Genomic DNA, 23,277 nt, shown 5'->3' on the forward strand with positions numbered 1-23,277 from the left:
GGAGCGGAGCGGAGGCGAAGAAGAAGAGACCCGAAGAGGGAAATCGCGGTGAGCTCGCGCTCCATGACGCCGCATCAACAAATAAAGCAGGCGAGGCCCGATCGATCTCCGCGATCAGTGTAACGAAAAAATTGCGCCGAAAACGCAGAAACTCCGACCGCCCGCCTCCGGATGAGATCTTCTCTGACATCTCGGCGGATCGTTGGAAGCAGGTACGATGAATTATATTGGAGGTTCATCACTTGCTCTTTTGCGTATGCTCCCAGAAATCTTTGCCTTTCCGTGGGAAGGTCCTGCGATTGATTAGTCTTCGTGCTCCAATGCACGCATGGTGTTCGAGATAAAGCGCGTCGCGAAATGGGTAATCCTCGACAAGGTATTGGTCGAATGCATCATCATAGTTGCACTAGAATTAGGCCTAGTACATGCATATGGTGGTCATAAATTGACTGACCTTCGTGTTTGAGCCAATTCTCTTGCTTGCTCCAGACAATGTTTAGGAACAACCAGCCTCTGCTTTCTGCCTTTTGATCTTGGAATGCAAGTTTAATGCTTGGATTTTAGGAGTGTCATCCTGTCTTCTGAACAGGTTCTGTTCGTGTAAGGTGGGCAACAGCATTGATGTCACTCCTTGCATGGGTTACCTCTCCGACACAGATTTTTAGGGCATGTCAAGAACAGGAACAGGATAATTACAACGTGATTGACGGAGAAAAAGAAGCAAAACCAGTAACGTATTCCCCGTCGCCGCATGCGCCTCCTCGTGTATCGTCGTCATGCATGACATCTCCCTATGACGACTCACCACGTCTGCGGGAGAGAGAGAGAGAGAGAGAGAGAGAAGGAGAGGAACAACTGCTGCTGCTGGGGTCATCTCCTCCATGTTTCACGTTCGCTTCTTACAGTTGACCGAAACTACTGCTGCTGCTGGGGTCATTTCCTCCATGTTTCACGTTCACTTCCTACGGTAGACCAAAAGTGGCGCTCTTCGTTTCCGGTACGTCTCTCTCTCTCTCTCTCTCTCTCTCTCCCCACCTACCGCCTCAGTATCACCTAATGCACAAATTCAACAGCCACAGCTGGTAAGCTTACGTCCCTTAACACGCCATGACCGTAAAAAGAGAATGGTACTTTACTGACGTTGGTTTTGGACGGACCCCCAGGAGGTAAACTTACCTGTGGTGATGCATGCTTCCACTGATCTTATAGAAACGCAGCATCAGCCTGCATGTCTCGCTGCGATCCGCAACGGAGGACTGAGCTTGCTGTAGTTTCTGAGGAGACATGGAAGTGGCACAGGAATGGCCCGAGCCCATTGTCCGGGTGCAGAGCTTGGCTGATGCCGAAGCCATCCCCGAGAGGTACATCAAGCCACCGTCCGAGCGTCCCAATCTGAATCCCGGCACGGCCATGGCGGCAGGTGAGACAGAATGCCTTCCCGTCGTAGACCTCGGCGGGCTTAGAGGTGGCGCGGCGGAGAGGCAGGCGACGATGCGCGCCGTGTCGGATGCGTGCAGGGAGTGGGGTTTCTTCCAGGCGGTGAACCACGGGGTGAGCCCAGCGCTGACGGCGGCGGTCAGGGAGGCGTGGAGGCAGTTCTTCCATCTTCCCATGGCGGAGAAGCAGGCGTATGCCAATTCCCCCACCTCGTTCGAGGGCTACGGCAGCCGCCTCGGGGTCAAGAAGGGCGCCATTCTTGACTGGGGCGACTACTTCTTCCTTCAGCTGTTACCGCAGTCCATCAAGAACTACGACAAATGGCCAACACTTCCTGCTTCCTTGAGGTACCCACACACACACTCTTTCTCTTTCCTCATCCCCGAGAGGTCACGGAGCGATGCCATCGGAGCAGGGAGACGACTGAGGCCTACGGCGACGAACTGGTGAAGTTGTGCGGGGTGATAAAGGAGGTGCTGTCGTTAACCCTAGGAATGGACGAAGGGTTCCTTCACAGAGGATTCGGGGAGCCTGGCGCTTGCATGAGGGTGAACTTCTATCCCAAGTGCCCGCAGCCGGAGCTCACCCTCGGCCTCTCTCCCCACTCCGACCCCGGTGGGATGACCGTGCTGCTCACCGACGAGCACGTCAAGGGGCTGCAGGTGCGCAAGGCCGACGACTGGATCACGGTGCAGCCGATCCCTGATGCTCTCATCGTCAACATCGGCGACCAAATCCAGGTTCGCTTACTTCCTCCTCCTCTCCCTGCATGAGGTCACGTAAGCGAGATAGCTCTGCTCTCTGCATGGGATACGCGACTAAATTACATACATATCCCTCTACGATTAGCTTATCTTCTGATTATTATGCCCCCCTTTAGGTATATTTTTTGCATATTTTTTTATGAATATAATATATATGAAATTTTAGAAAGGACAAATATGTCATTTCAGATAATTTTTTTTTGCTTCGCGTGCATGCCTACGTTGCAAATGTTACTAAGCCGTAGGAGAAAGATAGTGTCAATATCGATCATTAAGGATATCTTATGATGGACATAATATTGTAATTTTCTTATGATCTTCTAATGATTTAGCATTTAGAAAGCATGAAATATTTATATTTTGGATTAGCTGCCAATAACGAGTAAGATTAAATGCCTCTAAGTAGATATTATAATGATTAAAGCTTCATATGCAACCAAAAGAATTAGGATGATGAGTTGATAATATTAGATTATTTTATTTGAACGTCGACTATTTCTTCTATAAAAAAGAGAAAAAGAAAATGTGACCTACTACTTGAAGTGGCTAATCAATCAACTTTCTCTAATTTGCACGATCCATCTTAGATCAAGAAACTTCGAATTCTATAAGAGTATCCCGAAAGCAAATGATCCATCAATTAATGCCGTGATACAATGTTTAAGTTGTTGATCATTATCAATCTGTTCGAAAGCTTAGGCATGTAGATGATACAAAACATTTTATTATGTATATAAAGAATGAAGTTTGAGGATGAAATGACGAATGGTTTTACCTTTTTTTCTCATGTGATTTGCATAGGTAAAGTTCTTTCTTAAGGAAAAAAGCATGTATGCATTTCCACGGTCTCATTGCCACAAAAAATTAGGTCAACTTTAAGAGATAGATAGCATCATCTTTCCACTAATTCTACAGTTCCTCCTTTGGTCTAATGGTGACTCAAAAGTACCAACAAAAAGGGGAAGAAATGTGCCTTATGCACCGAAAAGTTGGTCACGATAAGATCGGCATAGATTACAATCAATATAATAAATGAACAGTCTAATCATATTAAAACATATGCTTCGCGTGGTTGTAAGAATAATTGAGTTAGCTTCCAAGATCATAGTAGATATATATTATCACTTAAATATTTCGGATTATAGTTCAAGTTTAACAAATTAATGAGTCATTTATTTCATCGGATCCCATGTCAAAATAATCTCGAATTTCTACGTATGTCCATGGATTGAAAATAAGGTTTCCACATATCTATCTCTTTTTAAATAGTATATTTACATATATTCTTTAAAATATAAATATTATTGGCATACATCCCTTTCATATATTAGTGTTGAGGAAACAACTTTGAGCCATGGCCTCAGGGCCGACGCGGCTCGGTTCGGGTTCGGACGACGGGGATCTCCCTAGGGCGTTCCTCGAGCCCGCTGAGGCGGTCGGGTGCGGTGTCCGATCGGGACGGTGTAGCCGTCTCCTCCGGGCAGGAACTTCTCGCCTGCGCGTCCGGAGGGGACCTTCGGCTTCGCACCTACACAAAGGTCGGGCCGAGGTGCTCGGCCCGACCCCTCCGACGATCAAGTTAGCAAATGTGGAGGGGGTTTCAGATGAAGAAGTATTTTTGTGTATCTGTCCCCCCCTCCCCTCCTTTCTAATGAACGAGAGAGTATTTATAGGGAAGCATACCGCTTCTTGAGCTGCCCGCTTGCAGGGGGCAGGCTGGTAGCGTCTGACTTTGTGTTGGCGTGGCGTGAAGAATTGAGCCTTGGCAGGATGTTAATGTGCCTCGATCGGCGTTTCGGTCTGCATTGGCCAGGTGCTGTTGCGTGAGGCGTCATCTGACGTCAGCCGAGTCTTATCATAATTACTATCTTCATCATATTCCCCCCCGAAGGAAGTCATGCCGTAAAAAGGGGGGGTCCGAGGCATGGCTTCGACTTTGAGAAACTGTCCCAGCAGGGCGCCTTGCCGGAGGTGTGGGAATCGTGGAGTTTAGCAACTAAGAAGGGTCGGATTTGCAGCGGTGACCCAGGTAGCGTGCGGCCGACGAGCACACTTAGTAGGGCAAGCCGACGCATGGTGTAACCTCGGGGAGCATGGAGCCGAGGAGCACGACGTAGGCGGGCTGGCCGCGCAGGTGTCTCTCGAGAGCATGGGGCCGAGGAGCCGAGGAGCACGACGCAGGCGGGTTGGCCGCGCGGGTGTGTCTCGGGAAGCATAGGGCTGGGGAGCCGAGGAGCACGATGCAGGCGGGTTGGCCGTGCGGGTGTGTCTCGGGAAGCATGGGGCCGAGGAGCACGATGCAGGCGGGTTGGCCGCGCGAGTGTGTCTCGGGAAGCATGGGGTCGAGGAGCCGAGGAGCACGACGCAGGCGGGCTGGCCACGCAGGTGTGTCTCGGGAGCATGGGGCCGAGGAGCCGAGGAGCACGACGCAGGCGGGTTGGCTGCGCAGGTGTGTCTCGGGAGCATGGGGCCGAGGAGCACGACGCAGGCGGGCTGACCGCGCGGTGTGTCTCGGGAAGCATTGGGCCGAGGAGCCGAGGAGCACAACGCAGGCGGGTTGGCCGCGCGGGTGTGTCTCGGGAAGCATGGGGCCGAGGAGCCGAGGAGCACGACGCAGGCGGGTTGGCCGCGCAGGTGTGGTCTCGGGCAACATGCAACCGAGGAGCACGACGCAGGCGGGCAGGCCGTCCTGAGGCAGAACTCGGGATGTCTACGACCGAGGGACATGGCTCGGGCGGGCAGTCACCCGACATTCCGGGCCCTCCTTCTAGCGCCAATCTGTTGTGGGAAACAACTTTGGGCCGTGGCCTCAGGGCCGACGCGGCTCGGTTCGGGTCCGGACGACGAGGATCTCCCTGGGGCGTTCATCGAGCCCGCTGAGGCGGTCGGGTGCGGTGTCTGATCGGGACGGTGTAGTCGTCTCCTCCGGGCAGTAACTCCTCGCCTGCGCGTCTAGAGGGGACCTTCGGCTTCGCACCTGCACAAAGGTCGGGCCGAGCGCCCCGACCCCTCCGACAATCAAGTTAGCAGATATGGAGGAGGTTTCAGATGAAGAAGTGTTTTTGTGTGTCTGTCCCGCCCCCCCCCCCCCCCCCCCTCTCTTCTTATGAACGAGAGGGTATTTATAGGGAAGCATACTGCTTCCTGAGCTGCCCGCTTGTAGGGGGCAGGCTGGTAGCGTCTGACTTTGTGTTGGCGTGACGTGAAGAATTGAGCTTTGGCAGGATGTTAATGTGCCTCGGTCGGTGTTCCGGTCTTCATCAATTAGTATCATAATTCGCCCTACAATAATACTTCTTGTTAGCATTCATCATAAATAAAAATAAAAAAATTAAGTTTTTTTATAGAAAATTTATGATCAAAAGTCAAATTGGGTATACAATTTGGATTATATAGTTGCAAAAAAATCAATAATAGTTAATATGAGTTAGTTTGAGTTTAATAAATTAGATGAAATTTTGAGATATCTTAATATTCTTATTATCTCTAATACTCTTGATTAGCTCCATATTTTTATTATTTTTTAAAAAATATTTTAACTAATAATTTAGGTTAAATGAAGTTGATAGATTAATTAGTTCATTTGGGTCATAATATTTGGTATCATTACCGACCTAATATTTGGATATGGTGAAGGGGTTCGAGTAAAAAAAGGTTATCCATAAATGGAGTTAGAGAGATTATCGCTCGATTAATCTCACATCTTAAGTAAATAAGATTAGGATTAATTTATAAAAGGTTTGATCGGTCATAATATTGTCATAACTAAATTTTAAATAATATAAATACCATAAGGAATTTGAATTGATACTCAAAGAAAACTAATAGATTTAATATATATATATATGTACACAATATAATATTTTGTAATAATATATGCTACACTTAAATTTAGTGAAATAAGTATAAATATGACTTATTTATTTATTTATTATAAATAATAATTAAGTCATTACTATATTCTTCAATTGGAGTGAGGATGAATATCAAACCATATGATTTAGTATATTTTATTTTATTCAAAAATATTTATATGAATTGTACTTTATTTAGTATTTTATATCGATTTAATAGATTATAAAAATTAATATTAGAATGATATTTAAAATGTCAAGATAATGATACACGGGTACCACAGCAGAGCGTATCACGAATCACGAATCACGAATCTCGAAGCTCGATGATGCAGGTGTTGACGAATGCCACCTACAAGAGCGTCGAGCACCGAGTGACGGTGAACGCGACAACGGAGCGGCTCTCCCTTGCCTTCTTCTACAACCCCGACGACGACCTGCCCATCGAGCCCGCCGCCGAGCTGGTGACGCCTACCTCGCCGCCGGTGTACAAGCCGATGACGTTCAAGGAGTACAAGATGTACATGAGGATGTTGGGCCCCTGTGGCAAGTCGCACGTAGATCTCCACAAGGCTGCATGATCGACGCGTGAATTGGATTCGATTGTTGTTGTTGTGCCGATGCAACATATACGTCATGCTCGAAAGGATTCGTCTTAATCGTGTCTCCTCCTCATTTGTCCTTTTGATTTGATTGAATAAGAGACATTGCTTTATTTACGGTGCATTCTTCCTTTAGGAGTCATCATCTTGCGGCCTCTTCGATAGACTTTGGGATCTTTCCATAGATCCCATCGATTCGACACAAAGTCAAATGCCATTTACATTTTTGGATCTTGTGGCATTACTGGACATCTGAGATACAGTCTCCATGAGGACCAGATCAAGCATCTCCAGCGCCACCACTGCTCCTATTTCACCGGCCTCTTCCGACCTCCAAGTCTCTCTTGACGTCCATGTGGAGTCCTTCAGATCCTCCTCTGTAAGCATGCAAGTCTTCTCCCAGATTTCGCTCCATTCTAGACTCGCCTGCTCGGCCTTGCTAGATTTCTTGGTGCTTGGTTCACTAGACAAGTCGGTTCCTCTGTCTCTTGAGCTCGTCTCGGGATGACAACTCGGAGACGTGGAGTTGAGCTTCTCCAACTTCGATGTCTGCTTCCTCTCTTCTTCTGCATTTGCTGAAGGAAATAATGAGCCAGTTATGGAGTTACCTGAACAGGGAGAGTTGAAGCTGAGGGAGCACGCGCCATCCGTGGAAGGATGGGAGCTGCAACCCGCTCTGTTCTTCCTTCGACCTCTCTCGTCCGTCAATGGCGTTTCCTTTTGTTTCGCGGGCTTTATATTGCTGCCGCCAGATTTCGTGGTTCGGCAGGCCTTATTTGGAGACGACATGACCGAGCCCTTGCCACTGGAGTGCTTTCTCTGGGGCACATTCTCCTTCTGTATCTGCTTTCCTGCTACTCGAGTTCTCTGCTCCGTCCTTCTGGTATCCTTCTTCGCTCCGTTGTTCTTCCCACCCTTCTTCCTCTCCCTCGAATCTCCTGCTTTGACCATAATGCTCCGAGCTTTGTCCTCAGGCGTGAAGCTCATGACCAAGAAGTCATCGTTCTCCTGTCTCAAGTACGTCGGAGCTTCACGAAACGACGACGGCGTCCTGATCTGCGCCGCGCCGCTGCTCCTCTCGCTGCACAAGAACCCAGGCCAGCTCTCGACCGAGTTCGTAGACCGGCTACGGGTCACCGTCTCCGGAGGAGTGTAGGGGAACACCGGCATCGAGTCGAGCCCCATCAGGCGTGCCACGATACAGGGCGTCGCCGGCGGCTTCTTCTTCTTCTTCTGCATGGCGATCCATTCTATGCCAAGGCTACTGCTGCCCACTCCTTCGTCCGCGCTGCAATCTCCGTGCACATCGCTACGAAGACTCGCACAGAGCAGCCGGCGCACCACCCCGGACAGGCATCCGACGCCGGCGGCGTCGGAATTCAAGTCGAGCGGAGGGTGAGAGGTGTTCATGAGAGGAGGAAGAGGAGAGGAGAGACAAATTTGAATAATGAGGAGGAAAGGCTGCTCTGCCGGGGCGGGCTCTGCGTTTGAAGACGCAGTGGGTCGGGTGATGGGATTGGAAAGCGGTGAGTGGTTGGGAAAAGGGTGGTTCCGTGGGGTCCACGTGGGTCCTTTCGCGGTTGTCGGCAATCTAATATGTAGGTGTCATGGCGTCAGAGAGAGAGAGAGAGAGAGGAGTGGGTACGTTGGTGGGTGACCCGAGGCCGGGAGATTCGGGTCTGTCAGCAGCCGATGTTTCTGACTCAGGATTTGTGTGGTGCGGAGCTGTCGACGTCGGGTGGGGCCCGAAGCTGCTGCTTCTTCTTCCTCCTCTTCCTGCAGCCGGTGGTGCAGTCAAAGCCGAGTGAGAAGCATGGGAGCATAGACAACGCTGCACGAAGAGCTCCCTCTCGTCTGATGTCAACAGCACAGAAAACGTGAGAAACACAGCTTATTGAAGACAGAGACGGATGAGACCTCTTCTCTTCTCGTTGAGCTCAGTGGAAGGAGTTATCACGGGATCTGTTGATCCTCCACCATGGAAAAGATGAAACGACAGTAGATTGTGATGGCTGCATTATCAGATGAATATGCAGACAAGGAAAAGAATCTAATGTGTGATCTGATCAAGTCAAGAAGATGATCGATGATAGAAGATAGAGGCATACATGTGATTCACATATAGCTTAAATCAGTGAAACAGGAGCATACATGTCTTATCCTTTCTGCATATATGGCCATTTGATGTTGGTACCTCTTCTCATAGATCAAGCTGCCACCACTCACTAGTGACATTTCCTGGACTGCGGGTACTACACAAATGTCCTGCTGCAGTTGCCTTCAACAGCCGATTGGTCCATATCCAACAGCAAATGAAAGGAAAAGTTTGTGTCCCGTGATATAGATGGGTGAAATGGATGTTTCATCCACCAAATGATTGCCACCAGCTTCATTCGAGATGAGGATGCACTGTGATGCTTCGTGGGTGGAGAATTGCCTGTTCTTGTGGAGGATTTCAAAAAAGCATCTTCATTTGTGCAGCAATCACAATGAGTTTTAGTAGATGGAACAAACAACAACAAGTCCTGTCACTTTCTTCTTCTCAAAGAATGATAGGTTGGCTTATGCCGATAACATTTTTCCGGCCAACATCAACATATACAGATCCATGCTATGCTATTACATGAACGGGCAGCAGAGGCATCTCTTCCTTGCACTCGGAGAGGAGAAAAGAATGTGTGGCCGGAGAGGAAGCCATCAGCAAAAATTCCAGCTTTGATGAACATGCAGGTCTGATCAAACATGTATTATGCTATTAGCATTCCACCAATGCCTTTGAGATGACCATTAATCTGAAGTACCCCTCAATCGGTCTGATAGTAGACAACTTCTCCAGTGTCATTAACATAATGATCATGTTTCAAGCTCCTCACCAGGACTCCCAGAAGGTGAAATGGCAGAGGTCCAGATTTGGCAGGTTCCCTGTAGTACTTCCCGATCACTGGCCTTGCTGCCTCGGTCTGATACGACAACAAAAGTTTGATAAGAAACTCCGTAGAATAAATCCAAGTAAAACAAAGGAGAAAATAAGTAGTGCTGACCGCTTCTACTAGATGGTAGTGTGGTATCTGCGGGAAGAGGTGATGTATCACATGAGTGCCAATATCGTGGTGGATATTGTTGATCCATCCATAATCTCGGTCTAGTGTCGTCAATCCTCCTCGAAGATAACTCCATTCCTAGATGTAATGAGCAAAAGATGATTAGCTCATTAAATGAATCATCTTTAGAGCAAAAACACCGAGATTCAATCTCAATTATCCAGCTTTCAGTGGAAAATGTTGATGTGCACAACAACAATCATGACAAGAACAAAACTCGCTATTTAAATTCCCAAGAATCTATCGGACACATTGATCCTTCTACCATGTTGCTCTTCCGATAACTGAGTTATTCATGTATAAGAAACATCGAGTGTCCAACACAATCACAGGATAAAACCAGTTCTGTTCCCATGGAAATTTGGATAGCACAAAGTGTATATCTTAATCTAACTTCATAACTTCTCTGGATGGCTAATCGATGCAATTTAGATAGTTTTGATCAACAACTTCATACCTTTCCACGATACCAAGGAAGCTTCTCCTCATGTCCATGATGATGCAAGTATGTCACAAGATCCAACCACATGACAAAAATCTGCATTCAGAAGCAAAACAATTCGAGTCATCCGTAATATATATATACATGGCAAGGTAAACAAGAAACACATACCCAATACGGAACTCCATAGAGCTTAAGCAACTGATTAGGACCCATCAAATAGGTTAGCCCTGCAAGAATCACCACCATTGCAGCCCAGCAAATCGTCGATGTAATCACATCCTTCTTCTCATTAGGGACAAACAAATCACTACTAGGGTGGAAGTGCGATCCGCACTTTCCTGGACTCCTTCCCCACTGTGAAGAGTTATGAGTTAAGACAACTGAGCTCCTAGATGATCAGTAGTCAACTGCAAGCAATCTGAGTAGCTGCTCACCAGGTAGAAGGGGTAAGCAAACATAGGGAATGGCAATGTGAAGCGAAGCTTCCGAGTTGTGGAGTCCAAACTTCTGTACAGCTTCTCAGGCAACTGCAATTAGAGCAAAATGAAGAGAGCATATTATACAGATTTCACAAGGGAATCAACAAGCAATCTATAGCCTATAGCACGAGCAGGAGTGAGCTCCTAACCGGATGCCATGACTCGTCATTCTCGACGTGCCCATGGTTCTGGTGATGAGTCCTGTGGCTAATTCTCCTGCAGAGCTCAAAAGCATCACCTTTGTTTGCGTTAGACATGGGAGAAGGCAACAACAGATCTAATTAGATTCAGAATGCTAGGAGTGGGAAATAGGAAGCTACCATCCATGGTAGGGCACGAGAATGGAGGCGTGGAGCAAATGCCCCACGACGCTGTTAAGCTTCGGGTTGTTCGAAAAGCTCCCGTGCCCACTGCCAAAGATCCAAACTTGGTAAGGAAAGCAACATGAAGCGAGTAAAGGTTGAATCTTGAGCTTAGGATTTGCTCCATACCAATCATGGCCGAGAACGAAGAGAGCCCAGAACATGGTTCCCTGTGCAATCCAATAGAGCGGCCACACTATCCAGTTGTTAAGGGAAGCCGCGGCCGCGGCGAGCCCAAATACGACCACCACGTCGCGCACCACGTAGCTCATCGACCTCCACGGGTCCTTCACCCAGCAATGCTTGGGTATGGCCGCTCGAATCTCAGCCAGCCCGAACGGCGGCGGCATCCCGGGGTCGAAAGCTGCCTCCTTCCCGTCACTCCCCTTCAAGGAGGGCTCCCCGCTGCCCTCGCCGGACTCCCTCTCATCCTCCAAGGGCGCCACCTGCAACGGCGCGCTCACGCGGAGCGCCCACTCCCTGCGGCCGCCGAGACCGACGGTGGGGGAGAAGAGGGGCCTCCTCTTCAAGGGCTTGAGGCTAGCGGCGGGTAGGAGGCCGGAGTTGGGGCGAGGGAGGGATGCGGGGAGGGGCCTGAGGCCACAGCAGTTAGAGACGACCCAACTCGCCATTCCCCCAAAGGTCGCGCCTTTTCGCCGTCCCCGACTCCTCCTCCCCGGTCTGAGAGGTCTTCTATAGGATTAGGGCAGGAGAAGGCGGAGATCAGATTCCAGAGGCGGCTCGCCCTTCTCACATAACAGCCTCTCGTTGCCTCTGTTTCCTTTATGTAGACCAGATATTGCAAAGGCCAATGACGGCGGCCTCGGCAACCACTCACAAGTCCAGTGATGGTGGCGGTAAAAAGGAAAGATTTTTATTGCAAACCCTCAAAGAATCAAGAACATATAATTCCCTTTATCCCCTCCCTCATCAGCAGAAATCTCAAGGATTACAGCAACAGACCTCTTCAGATCTCCTATAAGCGTGGAATCCGTTTCCCCACCTTTACCCCTCTCCCTCTTGCTTTCCCTCGTGTGGTTTGTGTGTCCATGGCGAGCCTTGCGTGGAACCATAGGAAGCTACAAATCCAAGGCGAGCAGCTGTAGCCGCACCGACCTATCAGCAGCTTACACGTAGCAGAGAGACCTTTGTGGCACAAAAACCGTCGTCCCGACTCGAGCCACGACGCATTCCTTCTCGCACGCTTTGCGGCTCTATTTTTCGTCGTACTCGTGCAAGGAGACGACGTTGTACCCAACACCACTACGTGGCTTGCATGACGCGCTTCCGGTCAGCTCTTCCCTCCGATGTACGCCGTGCACGTCGGCCGCCTCCTCCGTCGATTCGCGCAGTATAAAGACGCTGCTCTCCTCCCCTGTACCCGTCAGTCATGGATTCGGGAACAGATGGCTCGCTTCGGCCTCGGCGGCTCCTCTGTTTCGTCGTCACCGCTCTGCTCTGCTCTCTAAGCCTCATCCGTCCCGCCTCAGGTATCATCTTCTTGCCTTGTTTACTACGCAGCGAAGAGAATACATCGATTTCATCGCATGGGAATGAACAGGGCTGAGCAGAGGCGGAGGAAGGCGGTCACTGGTCGTCTCTTTGGAGGACTACAGCGCGCCACGAGCCAATCCCAGGCACCTGCCGAACCCCAAAACGATCTCCAAACCCAAGCCCAAGCCCAAGACCAAGACCGAGCCCAAGCGCAGAAGGTAGCCTTACAAGTGCACATCAAGAAGTCGTTCGATGCATGATGGATTAGATGAGTGATGTCTTCCCCGGTGTTCAACTCCCTAGATGATATATATATATATATATATATATATATATATATATATATATATATATATATATATATATATATATATATATTCTAGATCAAAGGAGAAGAAATATTTGCTGCTAAGAAGAACATACATGTATATCAGGTGAAGGATGAGCAACCTGTAATGTTGAGGTGCATAGAATAACATGGCCACAGTGCTTTTACCTAATAGAAACTGTTGTTCTTGAAGAGATGAGAGATAATGGAGTTTGTGACAAACCCATTAGAGCTTGTTGGTACCGACTTTTCTGCCACCCTCCATTCTCAAGGTGTAATGATTACTTGCACCCAATCAATCTCGCTATATAAACTGCTTCACCACCACCATCTTTGTTGCTGTTTCCCATATGTCTGTGGTCATTTCTCTAAGTGTGCAGCATCATCGTCCTTGATCACAACCACTATAGGAGCATGGACTTAATTCCCCACCAGCACCAAGCCAAGTGTATCACTTTTCAACGTCAGCTCCTCAATCATGAGGTTCTATCTACTACATGGAGATCTACTCATATTGCTCAGATGAGTGTCATGCTTAGCAATGGAGCTTAGGTCTCGATCATTGCTCGTGTCTCAGCGAGAGAGAGAGAAGAAGAAGCTATGACATTCCTGAAGAAGGCTCATAAAGCTGCAATCCACCGAAAAAGAAACCATGAGCACCTGAGGAATCTATCGCATGCTCCACCGCCGCCCTGAAGTCCACCTGATCTGTACATCTTATAAGATATTGCAACCCTCATAATTAAAATGGATAAAGATGCTGCGCACTAAGCATCACTTCCCTGGTTTTTGGCCTTATTGTCCCATGCTTGCTTGTCCGGTGGTCTCCAAGCCAACGCATCCAATCCTCGATGACACTACTCATTAGCATTGGCAAGGCTAAAGATGCCACCTCTTCCACCTTTCTGTGCGATGGCCTCAGCGGAGGGCAGAGATAAGTGGTTCTTCCAGCTCCAGCCAGCCTTATAAATCTGGGGGCGATGGCGTCTTCAGCTGCAGAGCTGCTTGCTGGCTTCATGCACCCGAGAGGTGGGTTGTGCAGGGTGGAGAAGCAGGGCACGTGCATGGCTTGCACGTCTTCTTCTTCCACCAACGAAGGCTGTGCCTGTTCTTCATGTGCCCGTCTTCTCCACCATGCACAGCCAATCTTATTTCACCGCAAGCGCAAGATGAATGACTTCCAGGTCGACGTCGCAGTTGCGTCCATTTGCTCGAAGATTGACCAAAGAGCAAAGAGGTTCAAGATTCGAATGCAGGATCCACAGCCTGCTCCTTTCCTGATACGTACGTTACAGGCGAGAAGAGAGAGAGAAAGAGAGGACATGGGCTTTTTCTGTGAGTACAAAGAAGGATAACGAGTACACTTTCGATTCTCATCGGTTTCTGTGAATTCTGTGCAGGTTTAGAGGAAGATGACTCCATTTGCCTCAGAATCTTCTGACATGCTAATTGCGAGCACTCTTCAAGATATCGAGTATGAGGTGTGGCGGTAGGAAATATCAGTATTTCTTGTAGATCACATACCAATACTTCACAATAGCAGGTTTAGAGGAAGATGACTCCATTTGCCTTCACTTGTCTGCCTTATTATATGTGCCTTTCGGCCGAAGGCGCGACAAACTGTAACGGGAAGGAGGCGCACGCGATATCCTTCTCGATAGGCATTTTAACGTTTATCGGGACGCATGACGTATCGTTTATAACGGGTCATCGGTTGCTACAGCGACGCTGCTGGGTTGGTAACGGTTTATGCACGGGATTAGACCCATTCGCCTTAGAACCCTAATCTCTCGGTGAACAGAATGCCGGTTTACTAGATTAGTTGCTCTCGCTGTTGCCAGTCTGTAGCTCTCGGTTGGGGTTCTCTTCCCCTTGCTTCGGTTCCGATCAACGTAGCGTCCGATCTCCCACCTTTCATCATCTGATCCGAGATCGTCAAAGAAACCTTCTTTGTTTTGGTAAGTCTTTGGAAAAATATCCGATTTTTCTAAGAATCGTATAGCTTTTGGAGGAAGATAAGTTTATGGTCGCCTGCCAAAGTAAGATTTCGCCGAAGAATTTGTTTTGGTGTTTATAGTTCTTTAATTTTATTAACCTTGGCGAAGAAAGATCAAAGGAGAGATTTCTTACAGGGAAGAATGTCGAATTCTCTTCAAACGATACACATCTCTCACATTTCTCCACCGGCCGATCTCCCTCGGCTTTTTAAGTTGGATAAAGGACGGAAAATCTCATTAGGAGCAGTAATTCCAAAGATTTCCTCATGTCTGGTGACGGACCCACGGCAGGGGTCAGCTTCCGCGAAGCCGGTGACGAGGGAGAGCAAGGAAGTGATGGAGACGGAAAGGAATGTGCTCGTGGGAACCTATGCTCGAGCTCCGGTGGTGATCAAGAGTGGCAAGGGATGCAAGCTCTACGATGTGGACGGGAAGGAGTACCTGGACATGACGGCCGGGATTGCGGTGAACTCCCTCGGGCATGGCGATCCCGATTGGGTGAATGCTGTGGTCGAGCAGGCCAGCACTCTTACCCATGTCAGTAACGTCTACTACTCAATACCTCAGGTAAAGTTAGAACATTTATGAGCCAGGCTATGAGTTTGTCTTGATACTTGTTAGTTGAGGAATTTTACATGGACTACAGCTTTTCTTGGGTTCTTAATCAATGCAAATTGTTAATGGTTTGTTGGGATTTATGGATTAGGTGCTATGTTTCTTTGATCAATGGGCTCAATATTGCACTTATATCTTTTGTTCTTTCGTTCTTTCGACCATCGTGAGCCTCTGGTTCTTTTTTATTAATATGGATGAGTACCAGTTTTCTTCAGTTTGTTCTCAGCAAACAAGTCTTTTACATTAATTTCCTGTAATTACTAGCTCTATTGTATTTATCGTGGCATTTGTTCGTCGCTCATGTTAAGCCTGACCTTTGCTGATTTGCATCTTACATATACTTCTGGAGCCCTAAACTCTGTTTTTGAATGAAGTCTAATTTGTGGTTCATAACAACTGTTCGTTTATTTGTTCTTTTTCTATATTTTTGTCGTCTGAAATACTGTCCCTAGTAGGATTGTGGTCAATTTTGATGGGGATAACTCTGAATTTTAATGTTCTTTTATTGCATTTGCATGTTTAGAAACTATTATGCCAGTTTGTCATGTGACTTTGTGGGCTCAAGATTTGGGCTTCTTCCAATAAGAGAACTTAAAAGAGTAGAAATGAAACTGGAATTTAGGAGGAAGATAATTAAAACGATCTGAGGAGTTTCGAAGAAATGATGATGGCAAATCAGAAATACCGGTTCACGTAGAAATGGGTATAAAGTTCAAGGTTTCAGAATGAATTGAAGATGGAAACCTTGCAAATAACCTGGTGTGATAGCACTCTAAAGTTCCATCTCACATTCTTTATTTCACCCTCCTTTTTGCTTATTTGCATTCTCACCTCTTTTTTCTGTAACTATTGTTTAGTGCTTAGAATAAATTCTTTTCTATAATTTAATTTTGTATTTTTGGTGCTTCTAGGTGTTGCTGGTATAATAGCCCAGCCAATAATAAATTCTATTCTTTTCTGGAAGCTAAATTTTTAGTAAGTTCTGCATTTTTAGTGCTTCTATGTTTTCTTAACATGAGATCTTTGTATTGAACTTGTGTTATTGTTCCTGACTTGTGACCTTTTCCTGCCCTCATGCACGGCTTATGCTTGTTTTCATTCGATTTGTTACTTAAGCATTAAAAATTTCCTAATCTTCTCCCAATTTTCATATTTTTTATTTCTTCGGCCATTGATGTGCATGGATGATGCAGGTGACCCTTGGGAAGCGCCTTGTAGAGTGTTCATTTGCAGACCGTGTTTTCTTTACAAACTCTGGAACAGAAGCAAATGAAGCAGCTATAAAGTTTGCTAGGAAGTTCCAAAGATTTTCACATGCTGATGAGAAGCTTCTTGCTACTGAGTTTATTGCTTTCACTAATAGTTTTCATGGGAGGACGATGGGTGCTCTTGCCCTCACAAGTAAAGAACACTACAGGGCACCCTTTGAACCTGTCATGCCTGGGGTTACGTTCATAGAATATGGGAATAGTGAAGAAGCCATAAAAGCAATTCAACCTGGCAAAACTGCAGCAGTTTTTGTGGAACCTATTCAGGGTGAAGGTGGAATATATAGCGCCACAAAGGACTTCCTGCAGGTGCTTCGCACTGCCTGTGACAATGCTGGTGCTCTTTTGGTATATGACGAGGTAGGCTTTACTTGAATAGTTGATGATTTTCTAAAACTATGTTATTGGTTGCATGGAATGACCCCTTGAGACATGGTTTATCTTTTTTCTAATTAGGTTGTTCAAATCTCTCAGTGTTTCGAGATTTTTACTTTCCAACTATAAATTTATTACAATAGGATCTTTTTAATTTAGCTTAAAGTTTCATGGACGTATTATCTTTTTGCTAACACTACCATAATTTCTGTAAATATTGTCTTTAAAAATTAATGAAGCTGGTTCACCTTGGTTAATTCACCTTATCTTAAAAGATCTCGGGTTAGTGAACCAATATTGAGGTTGCCTAGCACCTTCGTCGTGGTCGGTGCAGCTTGTGACTATGTAGCACTGGTACCTTTTCAAATAGGAGCAAGTTCAAGTAGTCTATATCAGGACTTGTGTTGAGAAATGGTAGTGTTCAAGCTGCAAGTGCCACAAACATCTCCTAGCCAGTTAGGTAGACAATTTTGGCAGATTTGTAGATGATCTAATTCCTATAATCCATTTCATCATGGAACAAAACCTGTCCTGTCCTCTTTATCTATTCTTTTGCCTGACAGAATATCTATAGCTACTTCTCTTCTTACTATAGTCAACATGGATCTTCGATAATTGTGGTGTCTAACATTAAGATATCAGTATGATTGCTCGCATCTCGCACTTGGAACTGGTTGAAGTGAAATAGTTCCAAGAGAATACAGCTTGTAAATTAAAGTTTTTACATTTTTCGTAACATTTAAGTAACTGATAGCCAACGTTAGATGTACAGAACGATTTGCTTTTTTTTATCCTACCCTTTCATTTTTTAAACTTGATTTGTGTTATTTTGTCTACATCTGGTCTTTATTATTCTTTAAGTTATCATGTTTCAATAATATTCTCTTGTGCAGGTCCAGTGTGGGTTGGGCCGAACAGGTCATCTCTGGGCCCATGAGGCTTTTGGTGTGGCTCCTGATATGATGACCCTTGCTAAACCCCTCGCCGGTGGTCTCCCAATTGGTGTAGTCCTCACCACTGAAAGGGTTGCTGCGGCCATAAGCTCTGGGGACCATGGTAGCACATTTGCTGGTGGACCTCTTGTTTGTCATGCTGCCCTTGCAGTACTGGATAAAATCCAGAACTCCATTTTCTTGGCCAGTGTAACCAGAAAAGGACTCTATTTGAAAGATCTACTCCTTACGAAACTGGGAGGGAACCCACACGTGAAAGAAGTACGTGGATTTGGGCTCATCGTGGGAATCGAGCTGGATGTCCAAGCTTCTCCCCTTGTTAATGCATGTCGAGATGCTGGCCTTTTGGTGCTGACGGCTGGAAAAGGGAATGTCGTTAGGCTGGTACCTCCGCTAATCATATCTGAGACGGAGCTGGAACAGGCCGCCGAGGTTCTGAGCGCATGCTTGCCTGCTCTCGATGCTAATGCTTCTAGTTAAGGTACAAGCTTCAGTTTGTAAGGTATGGTTCATGTGAAGACATGTTACCTGGACATGGTGTGAACCGTTTGCACTCTAGGTTATAAGATTCTAAGTCGTCCTAATCGGCACAATGCGCCTTAACGGAAGGTAAACCAGCAACATGTCTGCCGATTTCGATTCGCTGCTTTTTAACAGTGGAACAACCGAGATTTTGCAACTGGTTGAGTTCACTAACATGAAGGTTTATAGTATGTGTTTGAGCTGAAAGATATTTATATATATGAGCAATCATGTTGCAAAATTATAGCTTCAAGATCATGTCTGCTGAGTTGGAAGGATGGCTAATGAGTTTGTGTGTATGTAAATGCCATGTCTCACAGCATAAATATGCACAAACGATGTTATTTCTCTGGTATGTTGATGAATGTTGAAGTGTTTGACTTGATTCCAATGACAATATACAAAGAGCTGTAATAGTTCACTTGATATCTGCTGTAAATTCTGGTCGTATAATCACTGCCTATGGTTTCTGTTCTGATGTCTGTAGAGCAATATCATCAACCTCGCTGTGATTTCATTCAGTTCATGCAAGGATTTCAACCCTGCATCATAGAAGATCTTACTAACACAAGTGAAGCCGATGGAAGCAGTACGCATGTTATCTGAAGAAACTATGTGCTTACAGTGAGCCCTGAAGCCTTCACCTCTGTCATTCTGTGCTTCGCGTCGAGAAGAGACGGCGCGGTTGGGTCATAGGCGGAAGCATGCACGCCCACAGCAGCTCTGCCCGAGGGATCCACGTTCTTCGACCACTGCGCGTCCCATTCCACCGCCGTGGCGGTGCTGCACGCCACGCTCGGACCCCCGGGAACAGTCAATCTCGCAGAGTTCTGCACGCCAAATTGAGAACATCACCATCTAAGAGATCATATTATCATGGGGTTTGTGTGCATGCTCTACCTGTGGGAAGAAGTTTTCGAAGATCATTCTGTAGTAGTAGGCTTCTTTCGTGGCAGGGGTGTTATATGGATATATGTGCTCTGCGTGCTGCATCATTTTGTCAGACACCTGTCATGCATGAAGATGAACGTTCCGGTTAGATCAGAGACACATCGAGGCTTATAAGAAAGACGACGTACATGCTCTGCAGCGTGGGCTTTCAGTTCATCGATCCAGCTGTAGCCAACACCATCACTGAATTGCTCCTTTTGCCTGTACAGAATGTGCTGCAGCGACATGATGGAAACTTAGAAAAAGAAGAAGAAGAAGAAGAAGATAAGAGAGAGAAGATGGTGGACAAATGAGTACCTTCGGCAGGTATGGCTTCGCCTCATCGTCAAAAGCCTTCCTCAGTACCCACTTCTCAATCCGCCCCAAATCAGGCTTGATCTGATCACAAACGCATCGCGTCAGAAAACAGAGACTTTTTTTTGGTGTTGCCAGCAATCAGACAAATCTTACACACCATCTTCCATTCTGGATCGATGCCCATTGCGACGTCTATGAATCCCTTATCCAAGAAGGGCACGCGGGCTTCCACTCCCCATGCGGACGTTGCTTTATTAGCTCTCAAGCAATCATATTGGTGGAGCGCCTTAATCTACGAGTGCGATCGCACGAGTGAGAGCTACAACCACAAGATATGCGCAGAACACCAATCCGCATACCTTGCGGCATGTCTCCCTGTGGAATTCTTCCTTGCTTGGTGCCTTGTGGAAATACAAGTAGCCTCCGAAGAGCTCGTCTGACCCCTCGCCGGAGATCACCATCTTCACTCCCATCGCTTTGATCTTGCGAGACATGAGGAACATGGGTGTGCTGGCCCTGATCGTGGTCACGTCATACGTCTCGGTATGATAGATCACATCCTCGATCGCATCAATTCCGTCCTGGAAATGTAGAGACTCATCATCAACTACGGTGAGCTCGAATGGTACAGAGCCATAGCATACGTTGTAGATACTTGAACGGTGAAGTGGAACTCATGGTGAACGGTTCCCAGGTGATCGGCGACGTCCTTCGCAGCCTTCAGATCCGGCGAGCCCTGCAAGGAAAGCGAAGATAAAGGATCGGACGCAGACTATATCTTCTTTGGGCTAAAAGATGAGACCACATCGCTGACCTCTAAGCCAACGCAGAAGGAGTGGAGTTGGGTTCCCCATTTCTCTGCAGCACTCGTTCCGGCCATGTGACGACAAATCACAGCAGCAACCAGTGATGAATCAAGGCCACCGGATAACAGGACTCCGAATGGGACATCAGTCATGAGCCTTTTGATGACAGCCTTCAAACAGACAGAAAGATCAGTTCCCGTTCTCGAGGCTATTCAACCATGTTTCTCCCTGCAACGCGTCTTACCTTCTCGAATGCCTCTCTCAGAACAAGGGGATCATACGGGGCTGATGGAATTGCCTCCGCGTACCAAGGTGGTTTGTACCATCTCTCATGGCTGCCTCCTTTACTGGTGTACATGTGCCCCGGAGGGAAGACCTCAAAGCGTTTGCAGTCATCATTCAGTCCTTTCATCTCTGATGATATCCACACAGAGCCTGCATGCATGTACTCAGAACAATCTCTACAGGGAATTCGATCGCTCGGGGGAGAAGATCGAGCTAGAGTACCTTCGAGTCCCCAGCCGATATAGAGAGGAGTGATTCCGATCGCATCTCGAGCAGCAATGAAGCTGTCGTCGCGCGTATCCAGCAACACGAACGAGAAGATCCCATCCAACATATCCATGAACCCCTCGCCATATTCCTCGTACTGTCAACGACAAATGGAATCACAGAGGGAAATGGTAGATGGAGATGGCAGAAGGAGGGCTAAAAGCTCTTACCAGATGCGCGATAACTTCACAGTCGCTGCCTGTTCTGAACCTGTGACCGGGCAATCGTTTCCTCAGTTCTTCGTGATTGTAGATCTCTCCATTCGCCTGGCATCGAATAGATTCCCTCCATGAATGAGCTAAACTAGCGAATTAAGGTACAAATAGCAACTCAAACGAGTGTTGCAGACCGTCACGACGATGGTTTCGTCTTCATTGTACAGAGGCTGGTCGCCGGAAGCAGGATCGACGATTGCCAGCCGCTGGTGTGCCAGGAAGCAATCTCCATGCTGGTACAGACCGCTCCAATCTGGACCGCGATGCTTTAACCTGTACGCAGAGAGTTACCTCTCTTCCATCCCTTGATGCAAGTAACAAACGTGCATGGAGAGAAGAGGCAGAGAGAGGGTGGAAGAAAGTAGGTGGGAAGGTTGGATCATTGCCTGCGAGAGAGCTCGAGCACCCGAGCGCGTTTGGCCCGCGAGTCATCGGAGCAACCCAAGACTGCCAGAATTCCGCACATGATCACCGGCGCAAAGCAGACGAACGTTGGAAAACGAAGAGACCGAACGACGAAGACGGGTATAATCCAAGGCCAAACGAAGCGGGTCCCACTGCTCGTGAATTCCGTGCCTGTTTCTTTGAATCTCGGGATCTTCTCCAAGAACGGTTCTCGCTCTTTTTGATCCGACGGTTCTCGCTCGATCATCGCAGGCTATGGACGGTTCCGATTGGTTTCTTCTTCTTCGTCGTCTTCTTCGTCTTCCCTTTACCACTGGATTAAGGTGAGATACAAAGCTTCGGCAGTTGAATTGCTTTATCAGAGACAGGGTAGAACTTCTGTCAATACGAGGATTTACCAAAGAAGCACAAGCAATCCGATGATATGGGAGAGTTGGGTTTCTCCTATTATGATCGAAGGATCTGTGCTGCCTTCTGTATGTAAGTAAAGCTACCATTTCTTGCTTCGAAGCAAGTCAAAGTCGACACTTCAAGTGCCTGTTTCAAGAAAACATGTCATTCTGCTTCGTTCTATCGATAGATACTAAGGTATACAGAAGGGATTTGATTGGATTGGACAGAGCTCTGGCATTAGCGTTACGCATTAGCATTGCAGGAACCTTATGCAATGAAATCAGGAATCTTTGTTCCGATTTGGGATCGAAAGAGTGATCAGAGCACACCAATCTCACCACCGTATTGAACTGACGATCATACGTCTTTGGGTAGCATCCACACACACATATTTTTCTTGCATTGAGAATTTTCTGAAGAACTTGAAGCTTCGATTCCCAACTCTGCAGGTTGTCTGTGTGCATTGGTTCCAGGAAAACAACTGGTGATAAGCTGGTTGCCATGATCGATATCGTTAGGTTGATGAGCAAGGAACTGCATGTGACACCTCCTCCTCTGTCCTTTTGTCAGCCATATCTCACAGCCCGAGTTGGCTCCATGTCCCTCTCCTCTTTTTATCTCCTATCTCACTCTATTCATGTTCTTCCCTCTCCTCTTTTTTATCTCCTATCTCACTCTATTCATGTTCTTCCCACCTTTTTAACCTGAAAAAAATATATTTCTTTTTCACTTTTTTTACACTCTTCAAGAAAAACAATAATAAAATTTAACACGTGAACATCTGAATCGACCACTTTATTCGCATGTCTCGTCCGTACGACACATTAATTAAGTACCTTAATTAATAGAGTTTGACTTTTCACCTCGTCCTATTTACCGACTCGGTATATCTGCGGTCAACGATCAGTGTGATTATACTGGGAGTCAACTCTGCAGCCCATCGACGTTGACCCTCACGTGCGTCGATCGCCCTCCCCAGACACGAAGCATGTTGATACAACGGCGCACATAGTCTGGATTCCCAGATATCATCCCGAGGTATGTCGGCACGCGTCTCGCATG

At 47.1% G+C, this 23,277-nt stretch overlaps 5 protein-coding genes across 9 annotated transcripts; 2 read left to right on the forward strand and 3 right to left on the reverse strand.

The window, feature by feature from the left end:
* The first annotated feature begins 10 nt into the window (after nt 1–10).
* On the forward strand, nt 11–6,636 carry LOC135622505 (jasmonate-induced oxygenase 2-like). 3 transcript variants are annotated; one of them, XM_065124412.1, is made up of 5 exons: nt 11–376; nt 590–997; nt 1,210–1,784; nt 1,853–2,177; nt 6,391–6,636. In XM_065124412.1, exons 3-5 carry the CDS (start codon nt 1,285–1,287, stop codon nt 6,634–6,636), a joined length of 1,071 nt encoding a protein of 356 aa, XP_064980484.1. In that variant the 5' UTR covers nt 11–376; nt 590–997; nt 1,210–1,284. The 3 variants fall into 3 exon arrangements, with proteins under 3 accessions (XP_064980484.1, XP_064980482.1, XP_064980485.1); XM_065124410.1 differs by having other exon boundaries at nt 590–1,784; XM_065124413.1 differs by having other exon boundaries at nt 11–212; nt 590–1,784.
* LOC135622504 (uncharacterized) lies at nt 6,277–9,010 on the reverse strand. The gene has a single exon (XM_065124409.1). It carries the CDS (start codon nt 8,065–8,067, stop codon nt 6,865–6,867), a length of 1,203 nt encoding a protein of 400 aa, XP_064980481.1. The 5' UTR covers nt 8,068–9,010; the 3' UTR covers nt 6,277–6,864.
* A 151-nt stretch (nt 9,011–9,161) lies between these two features.
* On the reverse strand, nt 9,162–12,010 carry LOC135622503 (omega-3 fatty acid desaturase, chloroplastic-like). The gene is made up of 8 exons (XM_065124408.1): nt 11,174–12,010; nt 11,003–11,092; nt 10,832–10,898; nt 10,638–10,730; nt 10,372–10,557; nt 10,216–10,296; nt 9,699–9,836; nt 9,162–9,617 (listed from the first exon to the last, which is right to left on the reverse strand). Exons 1-8 carry the CDS (start codon nt 11,674–11,676, stop codon nt 9,462–9,464), a joined length of 1,314 nt encoding a protein of 437 aa, XP_064980480.1. The 5' UTR covers nt 11,677–12,010; the 3' UTR covers nt 9,162–9,461.
* Nucleotides 12,011–13,888: 1,878 nt separating this feature from the next.
* On the forward strand, nt 13,889–19,022 carry LOC135622502 (acetylornithine aminotransferase, mitochondrial-like). Of its 2 annotated transcripts, none has more exons than XM_065124407.1 (5): nt 13,889–14,150; nt 14,267–14,905; nt 14,999–15,430; nt 16,672–17,106; nt 18,015–19,022. In XM_065124407.1, exons 3-5 carry the CDS (start codon nt 15,005–15,007, stop codon nt 18,552–18,554), a joined length of 1,401 nt encoding a protein of 466 aa, XP_064980479.1. In that variant the 5' UTR covers nt 13,889–14,150; nt 14,267–14,905; nt 14,999–15,004; the 3' UTR covers nt 18,555–19,022. The 2 variants fall into 2 exon arrangements, with proteins under 2 accessions (XP_064980479.1, XP_064980478.1); XM_065124406.1 differs by having other exon boundaries at nt 13,891–14,150; nt 14,267–14,824.
* Nucleotides 18,909–22,336, reverse strand: LOC135622501 (asparagine synthetase [glutamine-hydrolyzing]-like). Of its 2 annotated transcripts, XM_065124405.1 has the most exons (14): nt 21,804–22,331; nt 21,552–21,690; nt 21,373–21,468; nt 21,158–21,299; nt 20,895–21,085; nt 20,659–20,820; nt 20,500–20,580; nt 20,204–20,425; nt 20,002–20,136; nt 19,845–19,925; nt 19,676–19,762; nt 19,497–19,604; nt 19,220–19,426; nt 18,909–19,138 (listed from the first exon to the last, which is right to left on the reverse strand). In XM_065124405.1, the coding sequence occupies exons 1-14, from the start codon at nt 22,067–22,069 to the stop codon at nt 19,133–19,135; spliced, it is 1,923 nt and encodes a 640-aa protein (XP_064980477.1). In that variant the 5' UTR covers nt 22,070–22,331; the 3' UTR covers nt 18,909–19,132. The 2 variants fall into 2 exon arrangements, with proteins under 2 accessions (XP_064980477.1, XP_064980476.1); XM_065124404.1 differs by lacking the exon at nt 18,909–19,138 and having other exon boundaries at nt 19,208–19,426; nt 21,804–22,336.
* Nucleotides 22,337–23,277: the final 941 nt, after the last annotated feature.

Source organism: Musa acuminata, chromosome BXJ2-9 (assembly GCF_036884655.1).
Source record: "Musa acuminata AAA Group cultivar baxijiao chromosome BXJ2-9, Cavendish_Baxijiao_AAA, whole genome shotgun sequence".
Taxonomy (NCBI): domain Eukaryota; kingdom Viridiplantae; phylum Streptophyta; class Magnoliopsida; order Zingiberales; family Musaceae; genus Musa; species Musa acuminata.